At 44.9% G+C, this 20,208-nt stretch overlaps 1 protein-coding gene across 1 annotated transcript in view; it reads right to left on the bottom strand.

The window, feature by feature from the left end:
* The window catches only part of lrp4 (low density lipoprotein receptor-related protein 4), a 512,348-nt gene that overhangs the window by 18,942 nt on the left and 473,198 nt on the right, over positions 1-20,208 (bottom strand). The window contains exons 31-36 of the mRNA XM_086008096.1: positions 19,970-20,078; positions 17,397-17,541; positions 16,127-16,240; positions 13,777-13,906; positions 11,162-11,232; positions 6,174-6,261 (exon numbers count right to left, since the gene is read on the bottom strand). Coding sequence (XP_085864222.1) covers positions 6,174-6,261; positions 11,162-11,232; positions 13,777-13,906; positions 16,127-16,240; positions 17,397-17,541; positions 19,970-20,078 — 657 coding nt within the window. The remainder of the gene's footprint in view (positions 1-6,173; positions 6,262-11,161; positions 11,233-13,776; positions 13,907-16,126; positions 16,241-17,396; positions 17,542-19,969; positions 20,079-20,208) is intronic.

Genomic DNA, 20,208 nt, shown 5'->3' with positions numbered 1-20,208 from the left:
TTGGTGTTCCTAGCAGATACTGGGAGAACACAGCGGAAAATTCACACTCCTGCCAGTGATCACTGGTCCATTCATTTTAATGGACAGGAAATCATAGGTGGAAGGTGCGCAGTTTTACAATATGCGCTTCAGGCAGATTCCAGTTCCTCCTGGCCCCACAAAAATTCCCCAAGATATTTGTGGACCTTTTCTGGAGCCATCTGCTACAAATGGCCGGAGTGTGCGCCGATCATTTATACCTGAAAATTGTAAACAGGGTGCTACAACTGGCGTAGGACCCCAATTTGCATATATAAGCAGCCTCCCGCCTGTTTCCCTCACCTCTGTTCCAAGGACATCATGGTTTTAAATCATATACTGGGACAAGAGGGCAGCAGTCCATACCTTGGGAGATGTTACTAATTAATTTATTTGTAATTAGTAGTTTATACAGAAGATTTCACTCCACTTCCCACTCTCCAAATAGAATCCAATTAAATAGCACTCGACATCTCAGAATCTTCAGCATCTAGGATTATTAATCTTGAAACCCCACACTCCATTTGCAATAAGTCATACGAAGATCATCTAAAGCTAAAATCACATTGACCTTGAGCCAATCAAGTCATCCGGTTGCAATTACCACTGTGCTGTTCCCCTCCGAGTGCTGTTGCCCACTTACCACATGACCTGCTGCTCTCCACTTTCCCGCTTGTAACGCCCCAGTTCCACTGCTGGCCTGTTTACGAAGGCCCAATCCCACTCTCCACTAAGTGTCAGTCTGCAAACCTTGCAACTGCTGCTCCACGGAAAATGACACCCCCGGATCCCTGGGTGGAGCATAAGGGACTGCTGCAGCTGCCCAATGAAAGAGTTGGACTAGCCATCGCGCGTTAAAAGGTCAAAGGGCTGTACTCGACAAAAAGGATGAGCTGCCTGTGGCTCATAACTCATATTGCTGGCTACCACTATTATAGAAATATAGTCCTTTGTACAACAGGTACTGTCAAATCCTCATTTTTTGCATTGGACATATTAAGTGTGCTCTACTGTATATTTAATTTTTTAATTAAGTTTATATATATTTTATTTATAAACACTTTCACCAGTCATTTGTCTCAGCATTGGGTCTTTACACACTTTTTTCACTGAAATTAACAAATTTTCCATCTGTAACCTAGTTTCCACCACGGGACAGATCTCACTCCCAATCAATGGGAGTTGACCCACACCTTGAGAACCACTGCCTTAATTAAATCATGTTAGTGCCCGTTTTTCTACATACAAAACCAGTAATCTCTGCCTGTCCTAGGGAGTGAGTAACAGTAGCACGAGTCAAAAAACTCTGGTTTTTCTTTCCCCCCTTCCACATATCTAACATCACATATTGGTTATGTTTAAATTTTGTTGCAGGTTTGCACCTTATATTATCTTTGCTGCATGGGGGCCTTTCATGCAAAACATTGCATTAAACACAATCATTACATGACTAGTAAGAATGCAAATATCTCTTCTGTGCAGTGAGTGTCGACAATATTCAATGTTTAAATGATAGAACAATATTTACTCAGTACACAGGCTACACCATCACCACAAGGTCTATAGTGGTTCAAGAAGGTGGCCCACCATCACCAATATCAGGATAGGCAATATATCTAGGCCTAGAAATTCAGTATCGCCACGTTTGGGGCGCTACAGTCGAGCGTGCGCTAAATTTAGCGCCCGGCGCAACTTAGCGCCACCTTCACCGAAATTGAGTTGCATCGCCCCAAGAGGTTGCTCCTAAGGCGCTAAGCCGGAGAGGCGAGGCGCTGCCACCGAGGGCGGGCGCAGCGCAAGTGCGGCAAGTTAGCGATTGCAGGCAGACATGCTGGCGCCGGTCACCTCTTAAAGGGAGAGGGTCGATTTGGCTTGCAGCCACGCCCTGCACATTGGAGCCCTGATTCTAGGCCTGGACAGACCTGCTGCAACATCGTTACGCCCACGACCATGGAGAAGGCCAGGGAGCGAGCGCAGCGCTTCAGTGAGGGGGCCCTGAAGGTTCTGGTTGGCGCAGTGGAGCACCGGCAACCTATCCTCTTTCCTGACAGTGGCAGGAGGCTGCTGCCCAGCGAATATAGAAAAGCTTGGAGGGAGGTGGCACACAGAGTGACCTCGAGCAGCATGGTCCCTAGGACACCAACGCAATGCAGGAAGAAGTTCAACGACCTCACTCGGGTTGTCAGGGTGAGTACCCTTTCCAGTATCCTCTTCATCCCTGCATGTGCACCTCACTTTATGGCCAAAGGGTCCTGAAAGCCCCAATGCCCAGCCCTCATCCAACACCTATGGGACTCTCATGAAAATCACATGCACATTCACCACTTTACACACTGTCAGGGCTATTCGACCATGGGAGGCAGTGCAGGCAAGATCAGGGCTTGACACGGTCAGGGCTATTCCACCATGGGAGGCAGTGCAGCCAAGATCAGGGCTTGACACTATCAGGGCTATTCCACCATGGAAGGCAGTGCAGCCAAGATCAGGGTTTGACACTGTCAGGGCTATTCCACCATGGGAGGCAGTGCAGGCAAGATCAGGGCCTGACACTGTACTCAGAGCCCATCCTTTCTCTTGCAGGGCAAGCTGGCCCACAATTGGAGGCAACAGCAACAGACCGGGGGAGGCCATCCTGAACTTAAAGACCTCAGCGATCTGGAGCAGCGAGTGGAGCGGATTATGGCAGGCCGGCTGATTGGCCCCATCGCCACTGGAGATGCCGACCCCGTTCTGGACAGCAATGGTAAGGTCATCACCTTTTGGACCTCTCTCTTTCCACTTGTGCCTCACACCAGCATCCTTTGCCACGATCGAACCAATGCAGTGCATTGCAGCACTCATGCCTCCCTCGCTGCCGCCCTGTCCTCACTCTAAAGCAACTCTTGTACCTGCCTGCTTTCAGATGCTGATTCTCCAGGTGAGGAGGCGGGCCCTCAAGCTGGCACTGTGAGTGAATCGGAAGGCGAGGAAGAGGAAGCCAGAACATCAGTGCCACCCTCAGCCGAGGCAGCCCATGGCCATGATGGGGACACGTCTTCCCTGGAGGGGAGCAGGGGGGAAGGGTCTGAGGAGAGTGAAGCTCCGGGGCCCAGCGGGCTGCAGCAACGCAGGGGGGCAGGGAAGCTCGGCGGCCTTCTCCCCGGAGGGCGAGTGTGGCCTCCAGTCCTGCTACAGTGAGCGCAGAGAAGGTGCGGCTCCTTGGTGAAATGGGCGCCCAGGCGGAGCGCAGGCACACTGAGCTCATGGCTGCAGTGGCAAGGATGCCCGACTCCATAGAGTCACTGGCAAGGAGTGTATAGGAATTCGGGGCAGCACAGGCAAGGAGTCTGCTGGACTTCGGTGCAGCACAGGCAAGGAGTCTGCAGGACTTCGGTGCAGCACAGGCAAGGAGTCTGCAAGACTTCGGTGCAGCACAGGCGGCTTCCAGCCAAGTGCTTAGTCGTGCCATGCAGTCACTGGCTGGTCTGATGCAGACACAGATCAGGGCCACACGAGCACTAACTGCTGCCACCCTCGCTGGATCGGCCAGGATTCGCCGGGGCCCTCGCCGCGCCGCAGCAGGCCAGCAGCCTGTGCTTCAGCAGATTGCCGCGCATGCTTCAGTGCTGGCCCGTGCGAGTGCCAGTGTGTCGTCCGACCAGGGAGTGCCTGTGCTCTGTCAGGTTGGCAGCATTCCTGCTGCCAACACTGTCACTCCTCCACTGCAGCTGCCACCACCCGTAGGACAGACTGCTACCACCCAAGCAGAGTTGGAGCAGTCAGCAGCCAGGCCCTCCAGGCCCAGAGCTGGTCCAGGCCGTCCCCGAAGGGCATCTGCCGACTCACTATCTGACCCTCAGCAGCCTTCCCCCAGCCTTGCTGCAGCCACTGGGGTCCCATTGCAGAGGAGCTGCAGGGCGGGAAGGGGCCAATCTCGCAAGCGAGGCAGATCACCCTCGCAGGCCAAAAAGTAGGAGGTGTGGCAAAATGTTGTGGTTTTTTTTTGTGAAGGCCGAGGATCATGGTCATTTTTGTTTAACTCTTTTTTTCATTGTCTCCAGGTTGTGAGAGCCAGTTATGTGTCTGACTGTTTTTTGGGGAGTTTCTCTGTATTTGTTTGTCATGCGGGAAGGGCACAGAGTTTTTAAAATAAATAATTCTCTTCATTCAGATTGTGCATGTTTGCACTTTGAACTATTTTTATTGCCTTGACCGGCTCAGGGTTTGCGGAGCGGCTCCATTCATGTTCTTTCAATGGCACAAGCCATTCCCTGAGAGGGGGCCTAGAACAGACTTGCAATAAGCCGCTGACGGACGGCCCTTGCACTTTGTGCCTCCCTCCTGTCTTGGTGCTCCTCCTCCTTCTCTGGTGGTCCTCCAATGTCTACTGGCAGTGGCTGAGTCCTGAGGATAGCCAGGTTGTGCAGCATGCAGCACACAACAACGAAATGGGAGACTCGCTCAGGTGAGTACTGAAGGGCTCCCCCGGAATGGTCCAGACAGCAGAACTGTTGCTTTAGCACACCGATCGTGTGCTCAATGATGTTCCCGGTCGCTTGATGGCTGTCATTGTATCGCTCTTCAGCTGGGGTGGTGGGCGCACGGAGCGGGGTCATCAGCCAGGTGCACAAAGGATAGCCCTTGTCCCCGAGAAGCCAGCCTCCTGGGTGAGCCGGGGCTTCGAAAATGTCTGCCACAGAAGTCTGGCGCAGGATGAAGGCGTCGTGGCTGCTGCCTGGAAAGCGGGCATTGACAGCTAGTATCAGCTGTCTGTGGTCACACACCAACTGCACGGTCAACGAATGGTACCCCTTCCGGTTGCAGTAATCCTCGGCATTCTCTAGAGGCTCCCGCAAAGCCATATGCGTGCAGTTAATGGCGCCCTGGACCATGGGGAAGCCCGCTATTCTTGCAAATCCCATTGCGCGCTCTTGCTGCTTGTCCAGGGTCATGGGGAAGGAAATGTACTGACATCTCCTTTTGAAGAGGGCATTCGTGACCTGGCGGATGCAGCAATGCACCGCGAACTGGGAGATATTGGCAATGTCCCCAGTAGCGGATTGGAAGGAGCCAGTGGCATAGAAGTTCAGAGCCACTGTCACCTTCACTGCCACTGACAGAGACGTCCTGCTCCTCAGCTGAGGCTGCAGATCTCTCTGAAGCAGGTGGCAGATCTCAGTGACCACCTCCCTTCTGAATCGAAGCCTCCGAATGCACTGCTCCTCAGACATGTTGAGGTAGGAGAAGTGCTGGCGGAATACCCTGGGAGGGTAAGGCCTCCTGTGCCGACGTCTGTTGGCCCTCCTCCATCTGGCCATGATTAGCACTCTCTCTCGGCGTCTCTGAGCCCTTTCAATGCAATGGAGAAACCCAACGTTTCCACCCATTGCAGCCCCCATTATAAGTGGCCACTCAAGGCTACGGCACTGAAAAATCAATCCAACTGCAAAGCTCTGGGTTGAAGCCAGAAGTACCTGTGCGAGCGCTGAGTCAAAGCAGAAAGCTCTCTCCCTTTGTCTCTCTGCAAATCTCTCTCTCTCTCTCTCACACAGAAGGAGTGGTCCAAAATGGCTACCACAAAGAATGCAGGAAGAGTCCCCTTTAAATAGCGCCCCCCCCCGCCCCACAGCGACTGGGAACTGTTCCACTCAACCAGTCGCTGCGAGCGCCAGGCGGAAAGAAGGGGGGCGCCACTGAAGTTCCGGTTCGGGGCGCACCAAGGGCGTTGCACCATGAAATGACATCAGGATCTGCGCGCGCAGCTGAGGGGGCGTTGCGATTTTGCGCCGCCGCTAATTCTTCACTCAAGTTCCCGAGAGGCGCAGATCGCGCCGCGCCCGGGCGCTAGCCGCTTCGCACCCCACTTATCGCCCTCTTAAGGTGCTAGCGGCTGGCGCTACCAACTGAATTTCTAGGCCCTAGTCTTGCCAGTATGGCCCACATCAGCTAACTGAGCAAATAAAAGGGATCAAATCTGGCATCTCCCTGGTCTACACCAGATAATATAGTTACCTACTGAACCACTGGAGATGAAAGGGGGAGGCATGGGGCTTGTACTTTGTGTAACCTCTAGTAAGTATTGCTTGTAAAATGTATCCAAAATTACAAGAAATGAAAAGCAACTTAGTATGGTTGGCATATTAAGATGTTTCAAAGAATAAGATACAAATACATACCTATATATAATGACGGCAGCTATGAGAATCAGGATTGCCAATATTGTCAAGACTGCTCCAACGATGTAACTTATATGTAGTCCTTCACCTGCAGCAGTAATAAGATCAGTCAGTTATAAAAATTAAATAATGTTCAGTCCTAACTGGAATGTAATATTTTACAGTTACAGAATAATACACGAAAACTAAACCAGAAATTTATAAACGTATCCAATTGATTTATAAAGATGATGAAGCAAATTCAATGTTTTAAATCTGGCTCGTTTGGAGATAACCGAGAATGACGTAAATCAAAAATCTGAACCAAAGCTATCTTGCTTATTCCTCACTAACATCCATTCATGGATAGGAACAATAACACTTTCTACAATGTAAACATATATAGAAACTCAGCTGGACAATATATAGGGCAAGTCTGACATTGTTTCTCTGTAAACACATGTATAGACTTGTGCCATTATTTCCTTCACGTACAACTTATTTATTGAAATGCATTACTCTTAATCCAACCTATATAACTGCAAAGATGGCACTATCTGATGACTTTAAGGGAGAACATAAGAAATAGGAGCAGGAATAGGCCACTTGGCCCCTCGAGCCTGCTCCGCCATTCAATAAGATTATGGCTGATCTAGGACTCAAAGCCACTTCCCTGCCCGCTCCCCATAATCCTTCACTCCCTTATCTCGCAAAAATCTGTCTATCTCCATCTTAAATGTATTCAATGACCCAGCCTCCACCGCTCTCTGGGGCAGAGAATTCCACAGATTAACGACCCTCTGAGAGAAAAAATTCCTCCTCATCTCATAAGAACATAAGAAATAGGAGCAGGAGTAGGCCAATCGGCCCCTCGAGCCTGCTCCGCCATTCAATAAGATCATGGCTGATCCGATCCTAACCGCCAATCCACTATCACAGAACCATCTCCTGAATCTAACAGAATTAGACACACGAAATAGGAGCAGGATCAGGCTACACGGCCCCTGGGCCCACTCCGCTCACCACAGGGCCATGACCGATCCGAACCTAGACTCATGTCCAAATTCCTGCCCGCTCCCCGTAACCCTTAATTCCCTTTACTTCTAGGAAACTGTCTATTTCTGTTTTAAATTTATGTAATGATGTAGCTTCTACAGCTTTTTGGGGCAGCATATTCCATGGACCTACCACCCTCTGAGTGAAGTAGTTCCTCCTCATCTCAGTTTTGAAAGAGCAGCCCCTTATTCTAAGACTATGCCCCCTAGTTCTAGTTTCACCCATCATCGGGAACATCTTCCCCGCATCCACCCGATCCAACCCCTTCACAATCCTATATGTTTCAAGAAGATCGCCTCTCATTCTTCTGAACTCCAATGAGTAGAGTCCCAATCTACTCAACCTCTCCTCATATGTCCATCCCCTCATCCCCGGGATTAACCGAGTGAACCTTCTTTGTACTGACTCGAGAGCAAGTATGTCCTTTCTTAAGTATGGACACCAAAACTGTACGCAGTATTCCAGGTGCGGTCTCACCAATACCTTGTACAACTGAAGCAATACCTCCCTATTTTTATATTCTATCCCCCTAGCAATGAAAGCCAACATTCCATTGGCCTTCTTAATCACTTGCTGCACCTGCGTACTAACCTTTTGAGTTTCGTGCACCAGGACCCCCAGATCCCTTTGTACTTCAGTACTTTCCAGTTTCTTGCCATTAAGATAATAACTTGCTCTACGGTTTTTCCTGCCAAAGTGCATAACCTCACACTTTCCAGTATTGTATTCCATCTGCCAAATCTCTGCCAAGTCTATGTCCCCTTGCAGGTTTTTTATGTCCTCCTCACTCACTACTTTCCCTCCCATCTTAGTATCATCTGCAAACTTTGATATGTTACACTCGGTCCCCTCCTCCAAATCGTTAATATAGATTGTAAAGAGTTGGGGACCCAGCACTGACCCCTGTGGAACACCACTAGTTACTGATTGCCAGTCTGAGAATGAACCATTTATCCCAACTCTCTGCCTTCTGTTAGATAGCCAATCCTCTATCCATGCCAGAATATTACCCCCAATCCCGTGATTTTTTATCTTAAGCAATAATCTTTTGTGTGGCACCTTGTCAAATGCCTTTTGGAAGTCTAAATACACTACGTCCACTGGTTCCCCTTTATCCACCCTATATGTTACTTCCTCAAAGAACTCCAGCAAATTTGTCAAACATGACTTCCCCTTCATAAAACCATGCTGACTTTGTCCTATTAAATTATGATTATCCAAATGTCCTGTTACTGTCTCCTTAATAATGGACTCCAAAATTTTACCTACCACAGATGTTAGGCTAACCGGTCTATAGTTTCCAGCCTTCTGTCTACTGCCCTTTTTAAATAAGGGTGTTACATTAGCAGTTTTCCAGGCTGCCGGGACCTTTGCCGAGTCCAGGGAGTTTTGGAAAATTATTACCAATCTCAGTTCTAAAAGGACGACCCTTTATTCTGAAACTACGCCCCCGAGTTCTAGATTTCCCCATGAGGGGAAACATCCTCTCTGCATCTACCTTGTCAAGCCCCCTCAGTATCTTATATGTTTCAATAAGATCCCCTCTCATTCTTCTAAATTCCAATGAGTATAGGCCCAACCTGCTCAACCTTTCTGCATAAGTCAACCCCCTCATCTCTGGAATTAACAGTGTGAATCGTCTCTGAACTGCCTCCAATGCAAGTATATCCTTCCTTAAATAAGGAGGCCAAAACTGTACGCAGTACTCCAGGTGTGGTCTCACCAATACCCTGTACAGTTGTAGCAGGACTTCCCTGCTGGAGTAGGAACTTCTGTAGAAATAATGTGGTGAATACATGAATCACTCTTTCAGAAAGTAATCTAGCAACATAGCAGGTTTCTGCATCAATACCAACGTAATATGTCACACACTGGTTGGACCTGGGCTTGCACCCATAATTCCCCACATAGGTTGTTTTTGACCCTGTCGGAAGAGGTGTCAAGGAAAAGTGGGAGGCAAGATGCTTTTCTGTAGCAAGGCAAAACGGTTGGAAGACAGATATCCTGAGCTCCTCTTATGCACCTTTAGAAAGGCTTTTGCAGAAAATTGGGGTCGCGTTCATTCCCTGCTCACAATCATCTGGGGCAGTTGAACAGCAAATATAACCCCCACCGCTAACCCCCTCCCCTCAAACAAAAGACAGGGAGAATAATCTTAAAACAAAAAACAGTCTTTCAGAATTTTGATTTGATTATTTCCCATTTTTTCCACTGTTATCACAACAGTTCTCCATGTTTTCATTGAAGTCCGTGAGTTAAAGCAGCACAAATATTACCGTTATTCTGCACATCCTTGTTTTAAAACAAGGCAGGTTCTGTATCGAAATGATGCAAAATGTGTGACATGAATCAGTCATTCATGAAAGAAAGACTTATGAAATAATACTGAGCAGCCTACAGGTGGCGCTGTCCAGGGAGAGTATAAATACTCGGGCACGGGCCCAGCTTGCGCAGGACATTCTTAACAGGAACTAGTGAAGGACACAACTAGACCTCCATGTTGTAAAACAGTTGATTAAAGCTTTGTTTAATGCTTAGACCAAGTGCCTAGTAGTTTTCTTACGTCAATGTGTATAACTGCTGATGAACCAGCGTGAGTTTGGCATTGATATGAGATCTTCCACTGGTGCAGAGAGAGATTTTTAAACTTTAAAGTGAAAGTTTACAATGCAGCAAAGTGGTCTACCGGACTGCCTTTTACTTTGTTACATTGGAAAAGAGCTGTCGGGACAATTGCCTCTCTTCTAACATTTACAATTTCATCAGCCTGTGAACACAGCTTTGGGCTGTATTCAAGTATGACCATGCAAAACTCTGCCATTACCTGATCTGAGTGGAGGGCAAACAGGACACTATAAATTGGTGCAGTCCAATCACATTGCTCTCAAAATCACTGATATAAAAGCAGAGCTGTTAATAGCAGGGAAGGAGTGGGATTTATATGATCAAAGAATGTTGTTAGGAGTGAGATACATCAAAAAGGTTATATTTTTATACCAAAATGAATTAATGCAGTGCAATTGCAACAAAACTGACAATTTATTCATTATTTCTCCTGGGGAAATTCATTCAATCTCCAGTGGTGAAGTGCTCCACCTAGTGGCCTGGCTGAGATTAGAATTAACAACAACTTGCTTTTATTTAGCACCTTTAATCTCGGTAAAGAGACAAGGGCCTAGAAATTTGTCTCGGGCGGTGTCGGATCGGCGGCCCATTGTACGCAGCGTCCATTGACTGCTTTAAGTTGTTTTGGAGCCCATTGCCATTTTGTCAACCAGTAACATAACAGGCTGAAGGACTAATGGTAATGCTGCCAATGAAGGACAGAAATTATAACAGGAATGCCTTTAACACAGTGAACTACAATTCTATGCCAGCTTTTATGGGGTTTCTTAAAAATCGTTAATGTGGATTTCAAATGGTATGGGCTTCAATTCTCTGGGACAAAGCAGTCACTTGATTGGCAGCTCATCCGCCACCTTAAACATCCATTCCCTCCACCACTGATGCATATCTAAACACTATACTATCTACAGGAAGCACTGCAGCAATTCGCCAAGGCTATTTCGACAGCACCTCCCAAGCCCGCAACTGCCATCACCTAGAAGGACAAGGACAGCAAATTCATGGGAACACCATCACCTCCAAGTTCCCCTCCAAGACACACACCAGCCCGACTTAGAAATATATCACCATTCCTTCTTTGTCACTGGGTCAAAATTCTGGAACTCTCTACCTAACAGCATGGTGGCAGTACCTTCACCACACGGACTGCAGCGGTTCAAGGCAGCGGCTCACCACCACCTTCTCAAGGGCAATTAGGGATGGCCAATAAATGCTGGCCTCGCTAACAATGCCCACATTGCCAGAATGAATTCAAAAAATTACATGGGGACGAATCACTATGACACAGAAGATCTTTGTAGCCTCATTTCAGTGAGCAGGAAACGTACCATTTATCGCAGGCAACACCTGGTTTTCATCCTGGTCACAGAGACCTTGATCTGCATTTTTCTGAGAACAGCTGGAGACAAAAACATTGTATTATTGCAATGATTATGTGGAATATTCACCAAAATAACTGCTGACAAAATCAATACTAACAGTATGCACCAGCGTTGCACCAGTAATAGTGTATGAGGAGAATTCTTTAATGGGTGATCCAGTGCAATAATTCAGTTATGATTGTTACACAAGCTTTTCAAATATTATAGTAACATTTCAGTATATTAGCAATGATGCAATACGTGCCTTACAATGCAACTATTCTAGTAAAATAATAACACAAGGGAATTTTTGTCTCTTCAATTTTCTTTCTTCCCCTCCATTAAAGGTGTCGAGTCCCACTTACTAGATATGGTTCCACAGCCAGCCATCACCCTCTGGTGTCTCACTCAAGTGTGAGCCTTGACCTCAAGTGTCAGCAAGCTATCAGACTAAGGATAAGGGGTAAGCCATTTAGGACTGAGATGAGGAGGAATTTCTTCACCCAGAGAGCGGTGAACCTGTGGAATTCTCTACCACAGAAGGCAGTTGAGGCCAATTTATTAAATATATTCAAGAAAGAGTTGGATATATTTCTTAAGGCTAAAGGGATCAAGGGGTATGGGGAGAAAGCAGGGACAGGGTACTGAATTTGGATGATCAGCCATGATCTCATTAAATGGCGGAACAGGCTCGAGGGGCCGAATGGCCTACTCCTGCTCCTATCTTCTATGTTTCTATGTTAAAGATGTCACAACCGACCTGGCTTTGTTCACACACTCGCTCTTCTAAAAAGGCGTACAGCAAATCAGGAACTGGAACCTTGGCTGACTTTCCCTACCCTAGCCCAGAAGAATTATGACCGATCGTATGGTCACTGCTGCTGGCTGAAGTGAGAGCAGCTTACTGCAGAAAAGGAATGAAACCTGGGATCATACTGGTCTGTTTTTGCTGAGAGGTGGAGCCTTTACTTGTGAGCCACTGGGAGAGTACACAGTTAAATTGTGGCATGCAAATTGGAGAGACGCAATTACAATCTGACATTTCTCTATAAAGTTCCTGGGCTCCCCAACCCGAAGGAAATGATTAAAAACACAATGAGCAATATTTTAACACATGTTGTCCAGGCTTAATAGTGTCTGTGGTATGATGAGTGCGGCTCCAAAGTAATTTAACAGCAGATGAAAATATGAAATAATTTAATTCTCCTTCCCCCTTGAGGGCAGGACAGATATTCTGTGTACTGCTGGCGAGAGAGTGTCTGCAATCACATTGTATGATGGGTGCTCTTATACTTCCTGCTACGGCATGAGCGTCAGCTCAGCTCAGTGCCGCGATTATTTATGGCTGGTGTACTATGATTTCCATTTTTGGTGTGGCATAAAACAAATCCTATTATTGGGACAAAAAGAAAATTCTGCAGATGCTGGAAATCTGAAATAAAAACAGAAAATGCTGGAGATACTCAGCAGATCAGGCAGCGTCTGTGAAGAGAGAAACAGAGTTAACGTTTGGAACGTTAGCTCTGTTTCTCTCTTCGCCGATGCTGCCTGACCTGCTGAGTATCTCCAGCATTTTCAGTTTCTATTTCCTATTATTGGGCCTGGGCTTCAGATGGGATTTGTGGTGTTTTCAATAATTTTGCTGAAAATGTATTTTGCCCACTGAGGAAGGAACCCTTGAACCGCTGGTGCAGTGCATTCTGTTCCTTTCTGGTGCTCAGAAACTCCACTAATGGTGGTATTGAAGTAGACGGGATGTGTATATATATATATATAAATAAAATGATAATGTACATTCTCAGCTGGTACTGCACACTGCATTGCGCTGCCAAACACAACTTTTGTCTAATGGTAAATAAGATCACGATTTGTGTTGATAGCAAGATCAACGATGGCAGTGATAATAAAATGAAATCCACAGGAGGCAATAGGACTTGTAATATGCTGCACACATCAGAGCTACTGTCCATTCACTTCGAGCCCGCTAGCATCAAAAGTACCAACAGAAAATAACAGTTTCGGGATTTTTTGCACAGATTCCAGAATCGCTCTAATAATTCCAATGAAAAGATCACAGTGCTACAACTGGAGCGAGTTTTCCCACTGTCATATTAATGCGAATAGTGAAGCTAAATCATGCTTAAAAACCAACATAAATGAATCCACGACTTTCTGTTTTGACGATGTACGTGATTCTCATGTCAGAATGGAATTGGTTGGGATTTATTTCAACATGTTTCCATTTCGTACTGAGAACATCTCACTTTGCATCTACACAAACAACCTATTATTTTCTTCTGCAGCCTGAAAATCCACAAAAAAAGGCTTCCTCTGCAATAACAGAGATTCATTTATTGCCTCATTTGAACTGTTAATTGGAAGACAAGAGCGCTTGCTGTTTCCGCTGCAATTTGGTTTGCAAAAATAACAAGATAAATGCCTGGAGTGAAGACAATTCCAGCAGACCCGTGATCATTGGGTGGCCTTCAAAATCTGCCTCATGTTTAACTGGAATAAAATTAAAACCATCCTGGGTCTGGCTGGAGGCAGTATTTAACAAAAGCTACAATCTGCACACTTACTTCTCACTTGTATTCTTAACAGAAGCCGTGGGCTTTGCGGGGAAAGAGTCTGAGGTTTTGCGTGGGCCACCGGGGTCAGCTTTCTCATTGGAGCTGGTGGTTTCTGGAAATGGAGGCACATACCCGGGAACTGCAAAGAATTATATTTATGAATTACTCATGAACTCACCATTGTGTTTAAATAGCGTTATACCACCTTTTCGCATGGGTACTGATATGAATCAACTGAGCGGCCTGTGGGCGGCACTGTCCAGGGAGAGTATAAATACTCGGGCACGGGCCCAGCTCGCGCAGGACATTCTTAACAGGAACTAGTGAAGGACACAACTAGACCTCCATGTTGTAAAACAGTTGATTAAAGCTTCGTTTAATGCTTAGACCAAGTGCCTAGTAGTTTTCTTATATCAGGTACATCTACAAAGTCTGTAAATAATGTCATGTCAGAGCGTTAGGGCAGTTGCTCAGCCCCATTCTTGCCTACATAACGAGCACCTGATCTGAGCCAATCTATCTGTAGGAGGTGCCAAACAGAGAAGAGATTCTTTCCAGAAGAGGGAGAAAAACTAGAGGGAAAAGCACTCCCTCTCCCTGCACACACCCTCCATCATTTTTCTAAAGGGAGTGTAAAGAAAGAATATTAAAGGATCCGGGGAGTGAACAGGAGAGTGGGATTAGACTAGGCGGCTTATGTGAAGAACATTGTCACAGACTTGATGGGCCCGAACGATCTATTGCTATGCTGCAGCATTCTATGATTCTAGGAGGGGTAAAGAGACAAATCAGCCACCAAAGGGCAGCATTGTCCTCCACGCCATCAGCAGGAAGGACATGGTCAGCAGTCAGAAACAGGCACAGTATAGTGTTTGGAAATTTTGAAAAGAGGTAAGGGGCCGTATTTTGCCACCCCCACAGGTGCGTATGAGCCCGTAGGGACCATGCAGGTTCCGGGTTTAGGCATGCAAAGCGCACACACTAAAACCCAGAACTTGCGGTCTGTCAAGAATCTTCCTGACAGATCCTCCGCATCCCCGGGAAAAGGGCCTCCGCGGGTGGAGAGTTGCGGTATTTGCCCAACCTCCGCCCGCTGAATGCCTGTGAAATTCTTACACTTGGTAAAAGGCAGGCATAAGGCCTGCTTTTACCAGCATAAGAGTTTTAAAAGAGAGAAAAATAAAATGTTATCACTCATTTATACATTAAAATCTCTGTCCAATAAGGTAAGTTTATTTTATCCCCGTTAAAACATATTTTTAAAAATTCAAAAAATTTAATTAAAATTTTTTTTTTTTAATTAAATGACATTTTAATTAATTTTATATATGTAATTAAAAAAAATTATTTTATGTGTTTGTGAATTTGTTTTAAGTGATCCCCATTCATACTTATGACAGTTCCGTACATACGCAACTCCCATAAGTATGAATGGGGATTCCCTTCTTTTATTGGTTGGGGCGGCCCAGGTGATCCCAGAAACGCTTGCGAATCGCATGTGCCCCTGGGACTCTGCCCGCGCGGACCCAGAGAGGCCCAGGATCGCAAGCCTCCATACCTCCCGGGCCACCAGGTAAATTCGTAGTTTTTTTTTTTTATAAACAGGCCGGAGGCATCCGCCCCGCGGGAAGCCTCCGATCGCAAATTTTGGGCCAAGGTTTAACGGAATAGCCTAATTATAGACCAGTAGGAAATGGACGGAAACTATGCTTCTAGGAAAGAAAATTGGGTTGGATGTATAGTTTGCAGATTATCAGGGAAAAGAGATGAATTAAACATTTATCCCAGATGACCATGGGATAATAGAGATAGAGCATCTCACTAGGCTACCATGGCAATCAAATGCATACAAACCGAGGAAAAAATATTTTTAAAATACCATTTATCTCTTTCCAACTACTGCCAGAAAAAGCAACAGCAATACATGGACAAGAATGACGTCTTTTGGACCATGAACTGTTCTAAGATAGTGAAGTACACAAAATGGTAAAACGTCTGCACAAAATCAGGATAAGTGTGCAACACAACACAATGACATTTTAAAAGAACAGTTCATCTGAATTGGCACAAAACTTAGATATTTATTTTGTTTCAAACTCACTCCTTTAAATATTATATGTAGAAAATATAAGAATATTAAGATGCATATTATTTGTACCTGAAATGTTCCATCTATGATTGCAGAAATCTGTTTTTTAAATAGACACTTATAAAGAGTGCCTTTTCTGGATGAGTCTAGACCTTTAAAACGTTCTGTCATTTTTTTCTACCTTTAAGCTGTTACCAGAGAAAAACACATACAAGCCACAACTATTTGGGAGGTATTTTCCCAGTTTGTGGCCTCAAGATTATGACTCACCCACTGAGCATAGCCGTCCATCTGGCTCATCTGGACATTCACACACAAAGTCTGTTGCCCTGGCAAAGCAAAGATGTGTGCATCCTCCATTATTGACACCACATGAGTTGGTACCTAAAACAACAAATTCAATCATTTAAAGTAAAATTTGGAATTATTTCTAACAGTAATGTCCTTACAGCAGTATATTCTTGGGGATGTGATGGAAGATGCACCAACAACCAGAAACGGAATGGAAATTAAAGATTGAATCATTGCTGTTTTATTATAGTTGCTTGTATAATTTTTATACTTGAATTTATCTATATGGAAGGCGAGAATTAATACGATATAGCCTTGATGAATATGACATACAAAGATATTATAGAAACCTAGAAGATAGAAGCAGGAGTAGGCCATTCGGCCCCTCGAGCCCGCTCTGCCATTTAATGAGATCATGGCTGATCATCCAAATGCAGTACCCTGTCCCTGCTTTCTCCCCATATCCCTTGATCCCTTTAGCCTCAAGAATATTATTTATAAGCGATAACTTTTGCAATGCACCGATGTTTTTCAATATATATATTACATCATCAGTTTCATATTTACAAAGCAAAGGAAGTGCTTTGTGCTGCTCCGCTATTAGCTTCGCGAAAACTGCATTTCGCTGTCTGGCTCACCATTGATATGCTTTGAATGGCCTGAAGTTGCTGTGTTTGCACAGTAGATATGAAATAAACTCGACACAGAAATTTAGGTCTTGTCCATTTCAGTCCAAGTACTCTTTTAACGATGTGATAAGTGTTAATTACTGCCAGTCAACCTCTCTGGCACTGAGTCTCATTCCCTCAGGTTTTAGTTGTTGTTGGAGATTTGGAAAAAATTTAAAATAAAAAAAATATATATATATTTTACTTTTCCTGTCTTTTTTCTCTCTTAATCCGATCTTTTCTTTCCTCTCTTTATTTCTATTTCTGTACCTGATTTAATTGCGAATTCACCCACCCTAATTTACACTGCATTCTCAGTCCTTGTGCTGTTACTTTCGCAATCCTTCAATCTGATTGGTTAAGGAGATAAACAGTTGCTTGCCCTGTTCATTCAGGTCCCAGATGCCCCATTTCCCTCAGTGTGATGTTATCAGCCCGCACTTTCAGCAACATGCCACACAAAAAATGTAAAAACCTAAATGTATAAGGGCACGTCTAACTAATGGCAGACGCCATTAGATGCCCCACCACAGCAAATTATGGCCCAGTATCTTTTGAGTCCATTCTCTCTCTCTCTATACCTGTTTGTCTTTGTGGGGAGACTACAATGATGTCCATCAGTCCCTCCACATTAGCAAGGATGGTTTCCTTGTTCCGACCTGTGTACTTGTCCACACGCTGGACTGATTTGGTTTGCCAGTCTGTCCAGTAAATCCAACGATCATGCTAATTGTGAAGATAATGAGTTTAGTTTTCACATAGAGCAATGCATGTAATTTAATGTTGCGCAAAATACCTCTATAGATGCAAGTACTCTTTAAGGGGAGAAAAGCCCTGTCTGACAAAAAGCCCTTTTTATAAACATGGGTGTACACAATGCCACAATAGAGTCATTGAGCATGCACAGGGCAGGAGAGCTGGTCAGGCTGATCTGCCTCATGTCTGCTGTTTTCCCCCCCATTATATTAGCACTCAGTTTGTACTGAAAATATACAAATAGTCTTTGAGAAACCCTCAAGTTTCAATTTGCAATGAAAGTATTGTCATTCTCTATAACTTTTCACTGAAGCATTTTCTCTACTCTGGCCAGGACACTCCCAGCTTTGTCCGTCAATCATTTCATCTACTAAAAGGTTGACACCAATTTGAGTTCAACTTCATTTGTACGGAATCTGAAGAGAACAGTTGGATTTATTACCTTGTTTAGAGTCCCAAACTGGATGTCAAAATTGTGTCTTCATTTTGCCAAATCCACTGTCCATTTGGATGAATAATCATTTTTGAATTCCACATTCCTGCCAGAACTCCAAGCTGGCCCAGACCCACCTTAGACTTTGATCTGACACTTGGAACAACTGAGAGCCCTGGCCACTAAACAGGCTTAAAAAGTATGGCCTGTATCCTCTCTGACTGCTCCCATTTTTCCATTGCTGACTCACAGACCTAAGCAGAGATGTTCCCCACACAGAATAATCGCAAAGAATCAGGCTATTTGGCCCATCAGTCTTTGGCTGTTCCTTGATGATGAGCTGAAGGAACACAGAGGTAACATTCTATCCTTACCCATGGGGAAATGTTCACCGCTGTGTTCCAGTTAATAATAGTACCAGTTGCATCAAATGTTGTTAAATTGAATCCATGATAATTACTTAAGGCCAATTTCAATTTCAAGGGCAAATGGGCACCATTTTCCACATCAGCTAATTCTTCTGTTTTCCTCCATTAGGATTTGCCAATTTAAGTTTTCTATCATTAGCCCAAATAATATCTGTAAAACTCCACATGCTTGGGTTTGAGTAATAGTCTGTAATTTAATTAAGGGATCCAGATGATATCAGGAGCAAGGAAGGTGAAGCTCAGGTACATTAGAGATGTCATTTGAACCCTGAATTAAATTACAGCCTTTTATTCACTGGGTAATAGTTAGTGTAATTTGCTATTCTCTGTTTCTCCACAAGATGGCACTGTTACATCAAAAAGCCATATTAAAGTTACAGCGCCCCCTCTGTGGCACCTCTGCTTGCTCCAGAGGTAGCTTTTCTGTCAAACTGTTAAAATAAACACGGCTAAAATGACATGCTTCTACTGAAAGTACTCGTGCAAAGAAAACAAAATCTTAAAAATAAAATGACACAGAAGTAGAATTTTTACGGGGGTTCTCTCGATCGTCTTCCATAACTGGCGGAATCTCAGGAGAAATAGCGTGACCAGCTGTTTCCACTGTTTCTCTAGGGTTTCCACCGACCTTCCACTGAAGATTACGGCGGAAGAGATCAGGAGAACCCCATGGAAATTCTAGCCCCATACCATTTACTTAGCCTAACCATGGGGAGATTGACTAGCACATGTCTATAAGGGCCGATTTTATGAATGTAGACTCCTGGGAGGAAGCACCGTTTGCCAAGAGCACATATCAGGAATTCGCATCCGTTCATTTTAAATCAAGGGGAGCGCACTCATGCTCAAGACAATATAATAATGACAGTAAGTGCTACTTACTGCCAGATAAGCCAACAAAATATAACCAATGAGAATAAAGTGTGTCTATATTGTCAATTTTTAAACTTAGCAGTCAAGGGTTGTTTCAATATTTTACTTCGTTTTATATCAAAACTGGTGAGGGAAAGGAATCTACATGTGCATCTCTGAGCTAATTATTGGCCAAATTGCAATAGCCCTGATTATTGAGTTAATCTGTGAATCTCCCCCCGTCCATTTAAAATGATTTCTTGTCTGTACCCGCTCGATCTCATGGAATATCTTTGTTACAATATTTCTAATTGTTAAAAAGGCTGTTTGCTGTTATAAGTTGATCTGTCAAACTGGGTTTGATAAGAGAGCAACACATGGTATGCAACGCTCCCTGTAAGCTGCGCTTTGTTCTGCGCACAGCCTGTTTCTTTTAACGTGCGGTCCCTTTAAATTTCTGGGCAGTGCGGTATTTACAATGTAAAAGCCGGTGAGCGGCCTGCACGGGACCATTTCCCATTACTGCGCGGCCGTGCAGCTTGGAGGGTACACTGACTGTATGTGCTTACTGTTCTCTTTCACGTTACTGTCACCAGGTGTTTGTATTTCCAACCATTGCTGACATTATTGTTTTGAATCTCTGAATGTACAGATCTTAAATGATTGTTAGTGGGACACTCCTTACCTGAGTTAAGGCAAAGGGATGTGTAACTTGGCCGACCAGAACTTGGCGCAGTTTTCCATTTAAATCACAGCTTTCTATTCTATCTAAGTGAGCGTCCACCCAGTAGATCCTGCCAGGAAAGATTTGTATTGATTAAAATTACATTTCAGATAGCTTACCATGTACATATCATGGGGGAGAGAGAGAGAGAGACTGTCCATAATCTCAAATTTAGCATCGGTGGGAAACTATCGCCCAAC

This window comes from Somniosus microcephalus, chromosome 15 (assembly GCF_052327205.1).
Source record: "Somniosus microcephalus isolate GS21.2 chromosome 15, FLI_Smic_1.0, whole genome shotgun sequence".
Taxonomy (NCBI): domain Eukaryota; kingdom Metazoa; phylum Chordata; class Chondrichthyes; order Squaliformes; family Somniosidae; genus Somniosus; species Somniosus microcephalus.
The sequence above is the reverse complement of the archived record's forward strand: the minus strand, read 5'-3'. Positions and strand labels throughout refer to the sequence as shown.